This window comes from Rhamphochromis longiceps, linkage group LG7 (assembly GCF_057381845.1).
Source record: "Rhamphochromis longiceps isolate RC_006_pf linkage group LG7, R_longiceps_female_GT1.1, whole genome shotgun sequence".
Classification (NCBI taxonomy): Eukaryota; Metazoa; Chordata; class Actinopteri; order Cichliformes; family Cichlidae; genus Rhamphochromis; species Rhamphochromis longiceps.
In genome coordinates, this window is record NC_140563.1 from 64,070,625 (window position 1) to 64,083,766 (window position 13,142).

Below are 13,142 nucleotides of genomic sequence, written 5' to 3' on the forward strand. Positions count from 1 at the left end.
TCTGTGAAATCACAGCTGATTAGGATTTGCGTGTGTGTGTGCGTGTGTGTGTCCTAATGCACTCTGGAACATCTAAATTAATTCCCTATGCTTTATCCTCTAAAAACATAAGTGACCTACTTTAGACATTATTACTATTTTCCACAGTTGCAGTTTTAATCCCTTTGGATAAATGTGTGAGAGACAGAGGGGTAAAAAAGAGAAGGTGTGTGTGTGTGTGTGTGTGTGTGTGTGTGTGTGTGTGTGTGTGTGTGTGTGTGTGTGTGTGTGTGTGTGTGTGTGTGTGTGTGTGTGTGTGTTTTGCAGAGAGTGAGGGAGGAACTTTTATTTTTTCCCCAGTGATGAGCAAAACAGTTAAAATCTCCTGGCATCTGGAAAGTTGTGATGGCATTATGAGGACTAATGATCTGAGGATTCCAGCTGTGTGTGCTCACAAGTGTGTGTTTGTGCATGGACGGGAACGTGTTACCATAAAAGTAATTGTCTAGCTTGTGGGACTGATGAGTCAAAGACTGCTCACTATTGTGCCGTTGTCCAGAACTCCTAATTAAACTCTATTCTTTCTTTTTCTTTCCCCATTTCCTTCTCCATCACTCTGTTTCCAGCAGCTGAGGGAGGTCATCATGAGTCAATGAGGCAGGCTGACTTGCTTCTGGACCCCGCAGTGACTTCCAACCTCTCGGCCACCCCTGGGATTGGAGACAAAGCTGGGGCTAACAACAAGGATACAATGGATGGGCCTCACACTGGTCCTGATGCTGGGTCTGAAGCTTGGCCTGAGGCAAAAGTGTTTGCTGAAGCCAGAACAGCAGTTTGGACAGAAACAGAAGCAGGAGTGCGTGCTGAAGCAGGTGGCAAAGTCTTTACCGAGACTGGGATTATGACAGGAACTGGTGCTTGGGCTGAAGTCGGAGCAGAATGGAGGCCCGTAGACACAGAAGGGGAAGACCTGCCGAGCATGCCTGGGGACACAGCTCCCTGGCTGGGGCAGCGGAGGCTACAGACAGATGGAGAGGAAAGAAGAGAGCAGGCAGCTTTCTCATCTGTCCTAACCATGCTGGCAGAGACAGCAGAGCTGCAGGCTCCAGTGGTTGGAAAACCTTTAGGGCTGCTGTCTAAAGCTGCTTGGACCAAAAGCTCCTCTTCATCATCGGCCAAAGCCACCTCCTCCTCTACGACAAAAGCATCCTCTTTGCCTTCTTCCTCCACATCCTCCTCCTCTCCAGCTAGTACACTACAAGACAGTCACACAGCAGGATCACAGAATATATCTGTGCTTGTTGTCAACACTAACTACTCCAACAGCAACAGTAGCCCCACCATTGGTATGTAATATTTCTGCCATTTGAATATGTTTCACATTTTTACAATGATTACGTGTTAGCAACCATAACTAGACACTGCTGACTAAAAAATAGTTTTTTCCTAAAAAGGAAAAACAAGAGAAACAGTGTAAGGAGTTGATGAAATTGTGTGTTCATCAGCATGAGTATTTTTCACTAATTATCTTGGTAAGTAGTGGTTAGACTTCGAGTACAACAGGGAGCAATGCAATTTTGAGGAAACATAACTGAGATGAAGTGTACTGTCTTCATCTTCGCTTTCGTCATTTCTCCTACAAATATAATACATACAGTTAAAAAATAACTTTAGTTTAAATATAAAAAAATGTTTTTTTCAGTAAGCATTGATTTGCATACACATCATGATATAAGCTAAAATACATTTAGTTTTTTTTTTCATTAAACTAATCGGTTCTAAGATTTTTGAATTAGCATTAAGCGGCTAATTAGTTATAGCTAATTAGCCTGCTAGCTTAGCTTTCATCTAAGATCCACTGCTGTTAACAAGAAATCTGGGCCTGTTTTTGCTCCAAACACTGGTTCATGGGTTACATGCAATGCAACGGTGTCCTGTATACAAAGTATAATTCATCTGCTGTGGTTCATGCTACATAATGAAAAATGCTAGTTTGGGTGGATGTTTCATACTATAGCCTGACCCTCAGGATTCTGGTATCACTTCAGTGTAGTTAAAAGAATGAAATGAAACAACCCATGCAGTCTATACAGTCTGCTTAGAGAGGCAGGAAGCATGCTATTTATACTAGCATAACAAAGCTGTTTGACCCTCTGACTCCGGCCAAACTTTAAACTAGCATAAAATAGGATCACACTGTTACCCACCCACCAACATTTAGCTACTGGAGCTAAACGTGTGTGGAGCTGTGTGTGTGACTTGCAAATTGTCTCAGCAGTTTCTCACCTTTCTGAATAGCAAGACTCCTCTGAGGATTATGTGCCACTGAACGATCATGCACAACAATGTAGTATTGTATTTGGCATCCCGTGAAAAGTAATCATAAAGAGACTGCTTTAATGTGATCACCTGATTGCAGGGACTGTGGAATTTAATTGCTCCCCCTAATTGAATAATGGCATGCATTAACTCTGCTTACGTCATTGCACAAAGACCTATTGTGGCAATAATAAGTGAATAGCAAACAGTCAGCTAATTTTGCTCAGCTTTTGTTTTTTTTAAGCCTACAGCACACTTTCACACAGCGAAATCGGCTTTGATGTCATCTTTTATGAATCGTCATTCTTAACTACTTTCATCAAATTGTAATTTTCAGCATTGCTATCATCACAGCCACTTAGGCGCATCATCTTCATCATCCCATCATCGCCCTCACTATTTTGTCAGCATCCTTCATGTCCTGTCCCATTTCATCACCTTCATATCTCCCCTGCTTCCTGTCATGCCATCATTATCTATAGCGCTGACATCAGCAAGGTAAATCCTTCACATATATTTTAGCTTCTGATCAACGAGTGAGCAGAAAGCTAATATCCTGTTGCTCAGAGTTTTGTGTCACATAACAAGCACAATATTTGAAGTCGTCAGGTGTTGATAAGAATGAATCCGCAGCTTGGTCTGAAAAGGTTCATTGATCGCCTGGCTCTTGTTTACTTTAGCTTCCTCTACACTCATCAATATGCGTCTCGCATCAGTATGTAGATGGATTAAACAAACCCCTTTCATTTAAATGCCTCTCTGGTTCACATTTTATAATTGGATTTCTATTTCCCATTCAAAATTGAAACTATCATGCAGTCCATCTAAGTGCTTTCAATTGGACAAAAACCTCATCTTTTTCATTCATGACAAAAGTGAAAACTGAGTCTTGCTGGTTTGCTGTTATCAGGCAACTGGTTCCTTTGCATCACTTTATTTAGATTTAAATACCCCTATGGCAGTGCTTTAATGAGGATTTAAGAGACATTGCTCTAAACTTGGTTGCTCAGGGGTCTTTGCATATATGCATATAGGTGTGGTATGAGTAGGTTAAAACTGTGTTTACACTTTTTAAGAGTCAAATATTACAGATTAAGGTCAAAGACAAGTGTAGCTGCATTAGTGTTTGCTATCAGCCTGTAGTCTCTTATGTTATATATTGCATACGCTGTATGTAGGTCAGCAGATGATATAAAATACCAAAAATAGCACCAATACTTTCAAGTGTCTTATCTTTCTGCAGTTCATGTTTGACCTAATATAAGATGTATGGTTCATTCAGGACCACTATAATCAACAGATGAGCGATACTTCTGTATGCAGCACACTGGCATTGTTTATGGACCTCTCCATCCTTTGCTGTGCACACATGGGAAAACTGTAGTGGGGGTGGGAAAAAGCAAGACCCCCAAACAGAACAAAGCAGGCATCACTGACGTCAGACACAGCATTCATTTAAGTTAGAAATACTGTGAAAGGAAGTGCTGAACTGGTGGGTCACAAAGTGGCTTGCAGATCTGTAGCAATTGTTGCAGCTTGAATTGTGTACCCTGTTTGAGATGAACTAGCTGAACTAATGCTGTGCTCCATTTAAATCCGAAAAAAGGCTGAGTAGTTTTTATATTCAGAGTCTCTGGAAATCCTTTATTATGACTGATTTTCATGTTTTCTGCCCTACAGAGGACTCAGTGAGCAGCCTGCCGGCCTGGGATCTCCCTACAGTTCCCGAATCACTCCTGTCCACAGTGGGTGACCATGATGTCACACTTCCTGCCAATGTCACCAGCCCTTTCTCCACCCACCAGTGGAACACCACTGCACCTGTGCGCACCAGAAACGCCTCACGGCGTCCGACCACCACAACAACCACCACCACCATAAAGATGCCTCTGTCTCCCACTACCAGCTCAACTTTACCATTCCCCACAACTGCAAGAGCACAAACACCACCAGAATCCAGCACGGCTACACACATCACAAGCCAGGACACTGTGACCAATGACAGTCTTCAGCTGACAACAGTAACTACAACAACACCCTTAACGACCACTCTTACTGTGACCACCGATGATATGATGAATCAGGCAGCAACCACTGGGAACAATGCAACGTTATCGCCAAATACCAGTGCTGCAACCACTACGCAGCAAACAACAAGCATCAGACTTACCACAACAACTCAACCTGCAACCACTACAACAACCACACCTGCCCCGACTACTGCTTCTACTACTACTCTTCCCCCGACTACTACCACCAGCACCAGCACCACCACCACAACTACTACCACTACCACCCCTGAGCCCACTACTACTACCACCATGGCTACCACGACTACTACAGCTCCCACTACTACTACTTCTACCACAACAACAACAAAGGCGCCTGCTACCACTGTGTTCATCCAGACTACTCCATCTCCTCCTCCATCTAGTACCAGTGCAGAGGAAAGTCCTCTGCCATGCAACATTACTGAAAAGTTTTGGGTTAGAACAGGTAAGAAACCAAAACATCACCGGTAAGCGATAATGAGATAATGATGGATTTCTTAACATTTATAGAAACTGTGTGAAAGATGAGGAAGAATAAGTAAAGCTAGTAAGATGAATGGCTAGGACATCAGAGAGCTCTCATAAAAATAATCTAGGTACTGCATGTCCTTTAAATTACATAAAGTACACTCAGTGTTAAGTACAGGCAGACTTTACCATCTTATCTTCCAGAAAAAATAATGAAGTAATAATGAATGCACACAAAATGCCGTATTTGAGAGTCAGGCAGAAAGTGCCTATTATGTGGCCAACATGTCAGTAGAGGTGCACAAATTAATTAAAACTTGGATAAAAGTAAGTACAGCCTTTCCCCATTAACAAATATAAAAAGCCACACATCACACATTAGTGAGCATTTGATTGCACATAGCAGCGATGCTGTGGTTTTTTTTAAAGCTTTTAATAGTACTTGAGCTTGTTCATGATATATAAGTAAGTATACTTTAAGTTTACAGCAGAAGCAGTGCTGATAGATTTATTAAAGCATAAAAATTATGTAAATGTGCACATATGAAGACATAGTGCACGGTGATTGAGAACTAATTACATTTTTTCATCTTCACAGTGTTATCTATTGAGCTGCGCAGGAACCGCTTAGACCTCATACTGAAACATCACCTCTCCAAAGGTCTGAGTCATGCCTTGCAGAGAGCCCTGAATGACTCCACTGTTTATGCACAGGTCAGTGTTTCTTCATCATCGTCTTCTTCTTTTTCTATAAGCTCCGCTCACTGGTTTTTCATGTATGACATGTCTGAGGGTAGCAACACGGTGGGGAGGTATGTGGAAGGAGTGAGAAATTGGTTCAAGGTGGGGTGGGATTACATCAGGAATCTGTTCCAAGCCCCCTCTTGTCTGCAGTGGTAATGGACAGGTTGATAGAGGAGGACAGAGAGCTCTATAATGTTTGCAGATGACATTATGATCTGCAGTGAAAGTAGGAATCAGGTGGCAGAGGAAGAGGAGTGAAAGTCATTAGAAGCAAGACAGAATACATGTGTGTGAATGAGAAGAAGATGGATGTTACAATGAATATATGAAGTGAAGAAGAGAGTGGAGGCAGGGCGGAGTCGATGAAGATGAGTGTCAGCAGTGATAAAGATAGCAGAAGAGTGAAGGAGAAGCTTGACAAGATGCTGGTGATACATGCTATGATGTATGCTTCGGAGACTGTGGCATGAACTAAAAGACAGGAGTTCAAACTGGAGATGAGATCGTTTGGAGGTGTGCAGAGGAGAGAAAGTGGATATTCTGGGCAAAGGATGTTGAAAGGGTGTCCTGCCAGACACGAGAAGAGAAAGAGCACAGACAAAATTAATGGATGTAGTGAAGGATAAGGTGAGATGGAGGGGGATGATCTGCCGTGGTGTTTCCTAAAGGGACTCTGAAAAGAACCAACTGTGTGCTTTCAGCCCCCTCCTAAAAGCTCAAACTCCCTTGAAGTTTAGTTCAGCTTCATTCAAGGTGACCGAAGAGGCTGCGCTTTTTTTTCTTTTTGCCATTACTGTAACCACAGACATCTGTTTGTGTAATAAGGGTCTAAAAGAAAAGGTCAATAATGGCAAGGCATTTGTTAAATTATTACTGGTAAAGATCAAAAACATAATAAAAATCATAAAAACAATGATGTTGGGTTACTTCCTGTAATCCCTGGTTCTCTGATAGCAAAGTAAAGGGTTTCACTGTGGGAATCGTCGTGGTGTGGCCAACTACGGAAGCTCCAATGACATCATGTCTCTCTATGACGAACCTGTGCTCAGAGCTCCGCCCCCTCATACTAACACAGCTGACCAGCCCATAACTACCAAAGACTGTACATAAAAGATGGACATATCTAGCGTTGTTTTCTGGACATTTTGAAGCATCAAACATCTTTTTTTGGAGCCAGTAGTGATCAGAGGGTGCTAAGCTAGCAGCTAACACTAGTATGCTCAACTAATAATTTGTATTTCGAGCAATTCACAATAATTAATTATTGCTAATTAGATCAGAAAGATCAGACCACAGCAGCAATGGATAAGTGGCTAGAAGACATATGTCAGAAGCAAATAAAATGGCTATTAAGGCTAATACAAGTTTTTTGCATACACATTATTAATCTTCTAGTGCATTTAATACTGCAGAAGAAATTTTGTAGATCTATAAATTATATTTAAAAGGACCACGCTGCAATGCTGCAGTCAAATCTTTTTGTTGTGTTTCTGTTTTGCCATGATTTTTGCTCTTCATGTGTGCTCAGATATTCTATATGTGAGTGTGTCATCAGTTTACAATACTTTTCATCACATGCTCCTCCTCATTCACTTCATAAGGATTCACATGAAGGGTGCTAGAGAGGTGACTAATGCAGACTGTGGTTGAGTCTGAATTGTTATGACCTGCTGAATATCGAGGCAGTTTACTCAGAGGTTATTACGCACCCTTGTACTGTCTCTCTCTCTCACATGCGCTACAATGTAAAACAAATTAAGAATGAGCTATTACGTTTTTTTCATTCACATAATTTTCCCATTCTGCTGTTTTTTTTCTGTATCATGTCTCTGTTCTGACTTTTGTTTCCTTTGCATATTTCTCAGTGTTTACATTTCTCATATTGCTCCCTTTCTCCGTCTCCCTCCAATCTGATTGTTCCCTGGGTTTAAGTCGATTGATTTTCTGCCAACCTGTCTGTCTCACTTGTCTGTTTGTACGCCTGTTGGGCCTGCCCGGCTCTGTCTGTCCACCTGCCTCCCTTCATCTTGCTGTCTGTCTGTCTTCATCTTTTTTTTTTCTTTCTATTTTTATCCAGTTGTTTGTGAGCTCACGCTGGAGTGACTCAGTATCTCAAAGCTGCAGTCCACTTTCATCTAACCCTCCTGCAACACATACACACAACCTCAATCTCCTGAGTTTTCATCCTATCCATCAGATAACGTAAGCTATTATTTGGCAGTCAGGATCAGTCCTTTGACAATAGCAACAACAAGAGGAAGGAAACAGATCTTTAAAAGCAGTGATACGCAGGCGAAACATTGCTTCAGCGTGGGCAGGGATTGTCAAACAGCATGAAATTAACTTGCAGGTTACATTTAATATGTTGTGTCATTGAACCATGTCTTTTAACATAATTGCTTTTTCAGCTACTGTACTGGAATCTCCATAAATGAGTCATTAATAGTTTGTGTGCTTCTTTAGGTGGGCAAAACAAAGAATACAAGCTAACAAGCTGACAGTTACAGAGTGCTTATGGTTAGAAGATTGCGTCACAGGATCGAGTTGACTTTCACTTGTTTTCCTTGTAGCCAGGAAACCAGCCGTAACACCGGAGGACATGAGGACAACCAGTCTGTTCCTGCAACCGCACATAATATCTGCAAGAAATACTTTGACTTTCCCACTCTTCTTCATTTTAGCCCTTAAAATGAGAGCTTCAAAAGCTCTTTTTTGTTTTCTAATGATATGCAAAACCCAAAGGTAGGGTGCTGGAATAAAGGAATGTGTCGCTGAGAACGAGAACTTAAAACAGAAAAGGGCTTAAACAAAGATGGCAGGTAGCTATAGTTTGAAAAACTGTGTGAACTTTCTTTCGTTTCTGTTTGCATGGAAAGTAGAGGGGATAAGAGTAGGAGAGAAGGTTAATGAGATACAGTTTCACTAAGAAGGATGTGTTATTTTTGAGAAATGGACTAGCCGGGGAAGCCAGGGAAGAGAGGAGAGGAAAAAGAAGGATGGAGAAAGAGGAAGACGCCATAGTAACACAAGCTACAGCAGCTCAGTGTGGTTGAAGGTAGAGGAAAGTGGGCGGTGTATAGTTCCAGAAATACAAGCCTTGACTCACCGCCGATTGTTGTCTGTGTGTGTTTTTCCGGGACACGGTTCATCAGATTCATGACTGGTGAGGGCTCAAGCTATAAAATTCCCTTGAGTCAGATTTGACTTAAAAAAAAATGCCAGGATTATAAGTATTCATAGTCTGATACATTTATATTTGAAGCCCATCGCTTGAGAACAACATGTATCAGACAAAGATGCTTGGTGTACAGTGTAGTTTTCTAAGCTCGTGTCACCTGGTAGAGTTGATTTCTGCTCTGATATGGTTTCTGCAGTTCTTTGCAGTGTGTATGCTTTAAAATGAGCACACAAATCCACTAGGTAAACAATGCTTTAAAGACAGTCTGCCTTGAAATACAGATATAAATGTAGTTTTAAAAAACAAACTCCAACCTGTATTGTTCTCCTCTGCATCTCTGTCACAGGTGGAACACGATGACTGCAGCCCCCACAACGTGACGCTGGGATACTACGTGACCAACGGGAAAACTGTCTACATTTCCGCCATGGTTGTCAGAGCCCTGAATGTTTACGGTTTTGACAAGCTGCTGTCGGACATCAGGCAGCACACGCCATTGGTTAAGGCTGTTCTGGTTCCCGTGGCAACCTGGGTGCCTGCTCCAAATATTCACCTGCAGCTGAAAACAGGTGATGAAAGCAAACAAAAAAATGAGATATGATGGAGCAGTTTTACTCAAGCGGCTCTCACAGCACCAGCTTGATTAGGATCTGGCGATGGAGGTGGAGTATGAGAGGATAGCAGAAGTTAAAGATGTATAGAGAAAGGGAGGGAGAGAGAACGCAGGGAGGAGGACACAGAGGAAGAGTAGAGCTGAGTCAAAATTAGAAACTTTTGATTACATGTCTGCTCTCCTTTACTCTTCTCTGACACCCTAAATCCCATACAAACTTCCACGACTGCAGAGCAAAGGCAAATTGCTCCATTCATTTAGACAGCCTGGTAAGCCTCTTAAAAAAACACATTTCAGCATGCCCACCCAGACACACATCGAAACCTCATAGGAGCAAAAGTAGGACAATGAATGCAATTATTGAATTGTTAGTTAAAATATACATGCACAGATTAGATTTCCTTAAAAAATAAGTATTGTACTTTTTAAATCTGTAGAATTTGGTACTTTTGTATTGGTATCACTAATTATATTATTAATTTCAGTTCAGTTGTATTTATATAGCAGCACTGCATAACAGCAGGCACCTTTAGCCACTTTATGTTGTAAAGTTAAGACCCTCCACAGTCAGATGATTTCTTATTAGCAAGCATATGGCAAAAGTGGTGAAGAAGAACTCTCAGTGCATCGTGGAAAGTATCCCAGCAACCCGAGGATAATTAAGGGACTGTACAGGGTCACTGAATCCAGCCTAACTATAAGCTTTGTAGCCTCATTTTATAAGCAGAAGGAGTGTCTGTCTCCCGAATCCAAACTGGGAGCTGGTTCCACTGGAAACCCCAAGAATCACAAGTAAGAGAGCAAAGTGCTCTATTGGGATGACGTGATATTATGAGGTCTTTAAGAAATGATGGGGCCCGATCATCAAGAAGCATTTTAAATTCAGCTCCGGTTTTATGGAACTAATGAAGAGAAGCTAATAAGAGAGAGATTTATTTCTCCCAAGAAAAGAAGGAAAGACAATTTACTGTCTATAATTAATCCTTTTCTTAAACTTGCATTCATGAAAAAGAAACATATTGATAACGGGGAGGATAAGAATAATGATCACCTCTGAAATTCTCTTCATTTCGCTGAGGTAATATTGTTTCACGGGCTGAAGATGGTAGTTGTTAATGGGCAGAGAAGGCATTTTTCCATGTAAAATAGTGGTTTAATCCATCCCCCTGCCGTAGAAACTAAAAAATACCAATCATGTTATTGCAGTTTTTTCCTAAGCTTTGTGTACAGTGATACATATCTCTGTACATTTTATACAAATCTCTGTGCATTTTTATCTGTGCATACATTTTTTGGTATGTATGCGACATCTTTTTGTTCCTTTCTAATTAATAAAATTATTTGCAAAAATGTGCAAAAATCTTTGGAAACAAGCTCCCACTATGGTTTTGCTTTAAAAATGTTTTTAGTGTTAATTACAACTTTGACTGCTGTTTATCTAATGTACACTTTTGCATTAGCAACTAATTAGATGTAAAACATTTTCTCAGCAGTCTCATCAGACACACAGTTTCAATTAAAGCTACTTGTTCTGTATTTCATGACTGTAAATGGGCAAACTGGCCCGCTTTGTAAGAATTATTCATTTAAGATATGATTTCTTTTGTATGCAAAGATGAGTGTGTTTATGAAAACCATTACGACTATTCAGTGTATTTAGTGTATGTTCATGAACCCTACATAGTGGCTTTAAGCGACTGAGAACATCTATTTTTTGGCTTTCACGTTTTCTGTAAAAACAACTACAGCTCTCTGCCAATTCCCACACTTTAGCACTTGTAGTGATGTTTGCTGTGTTTGTTGTATCTACTCCTGGATGTGAAGTAGGCACTTGAAGCAGAAATTAAAACCCATTTCTGTGTTGTACAGCTTTAATCCATAAATGTATAGTATATGCCAATTTAGCAGCCACAGATCCATTTACATAAGATTACCAACTGGGTCAGCAGTGTTTGCGCCTGCACAGTGTTGCAGGCTAAGACACCAGTGAATGATGTAGTGTCTTTTTTTTTTTTTTTTTTGAGAGATGTAGCCCGCACTCATAAGCATCACGGCATTTGAATTTAGGTCAGAATATTTTTCCACCTCTCCTATCCCAGTCGCTACAGAGCTTTTTTTTAAAAAACAGCAAAGAAAGACAAGAGTGCAAGGCGAGAACAGAGGGCGACAACATTAATAACATCTGCTGTAATCTGATAGACTCAATATTGCTTACCCTGTGCCTCCTCGGTGCAGGACTGTGTGACGCTAACATAGAAATACTATTTTCAGTTGTTCTAATTCTAGATAGTGATGATAATCCTCTTTCTGTGTCTCACTGCTTAGGTTTATTGATCACACCGACATTTATATAGGGCACTAATGCCTAAACCACAGCCCCAGATACAGATTCTAGATGCAGCGTGATGAAGTGGATTGCTGAAGAGTTTTTAAATAATTTCTCTTTCCATGATTCTTGTGGTGCAGTAATTCAATTTGTAGCTACAACATTGCCATGACAACAGATTAAACTCTAAATGAAAGTCTGTTATCTGAAGAGCCAGATTTTGGAGCTGGTACCTGAATACGTAGGTTTCTGCTAAAGAAATCACCAGAGAATGGCATTAGAGGCACTGGACACAAGGTTGCCACCCATAAATCAGTTATAATAAATATGAATGTGTCTGACTTTCAAACTAAAGAGTTTTTGTTCAATAATTGGTTTATTTTATCCTTTTAATGACGAGAGCAAAATGAAATACACTTGATTGATAGAGGAGTAAAAAAGCTATCTGCACTGGAAGAGGCTCCCAGGCTCCCGGGCCATTTCTTTGTCTCATCCTGCTGAGCTAACTGCCCATAAAGTGAAAAATTTTAAAGCATCTTACCACCGGTTCATGAAAAAAAAAAAGGGAACATTGTCAAACTTTGTAGGTTTTTAAAACTGCAGTCTATAAATAATGTTGTTGTTTTTTATGGTTTGTTTTCCAGTATTGAGGTTTGTTGGCCCGACAGACAACATCTACTCCTGCAGTTTTGTTCAGATGTTGGAGCAGAGGCTGGAGAACGCCTTTGATGAAGCTCAGGACAAAGTGCTGGAGACCTACAACACACTCACTGTTGAGGTGCTGCGTGGGGCGTTTTTTATTAGAAAAAACAGACGGACAAATAAGCAGTATTTGCATGCTGCATGCTGAGAAGGTTTACATGAATAATAAAGTCAAATTCTCGTCACTTACCAGAAAACAAGCTTTCTTGATTGTATCCACTCTATAACTAGTCAGAATACCTTATTTCAGGCGTGTGTTTCTTGTGTTTTCTGTGGTAATTGCCTGGTATAAAAGGTCAGACAGTTTTGCAGCAATTTAAAAAAATAAAGAAGAAAATAGCTGTTTTGTTAAACAACTGGAGACACAATCAAAGCTCGTTTGTGTGCAATGCTGTTTTATTTTTATTTTTTGAAGCTCTTCTTTCCTCTTTCTTATTTCCTGTCTCTTTCTCTCCATCTGTCAATGTACCCTCATGAATGCAGGATATACTGCACATGCACACACCATCACAATCAGAAGTAGGTCTCAGCATGAAGAGACAGATATATAGGCTCCATTCATAATTTATCCTCTGAAATATTAACACTCATGGAGGAATGTGATGGGAATCCCTCGTACCTTGTATTGCCATCCACTCGTTTACGGTGACTCATTCACATAAGGTTCACAGCACCACCTAGGTCTTATTATATTGTGCTCACTCAAAGTGTAATACTGTGTCTGAAGCTCTGGTATGCATTCTTTATGTGGATTTTTGACAT

At 40.6% G+C, this 13,142-nt stretch overlaps 1 protein-coding gene across 1 annotated transcript in view; it reads left to right on the forward strand.

Annotated features, from left to right (window-relative positions):
- Positions 1-13,142, forward strand: part of kiaa1549la (KIAA1549-like a) — a 120,996-nt gene that overhangs the window by 46,279 nt on the left and 61,575 nt on the right. Inside the window, exons 3-7 of the mRNA XM_085414807.1 lie at positions 606-1,325; positions 3,979-4,794; positions 5,416-5,531; positions 9,086-9,308; positions 12,323-12,456. Coding sequence (XP_085270933.1) covers positions 606-1,325; positions 3,979-4,794; positions 5,416-5,531; positions 9,086-9,308; positions 12,323-12,456 — 2,009 coding nt within the window. The remainder of the gene's footprint in view (positions 1-605; positions 1,326-3,978; positions 4,795-5,415; positions 5,532-9,085; positions 9,309-12,322; positions 12,457-13,142) is intronic.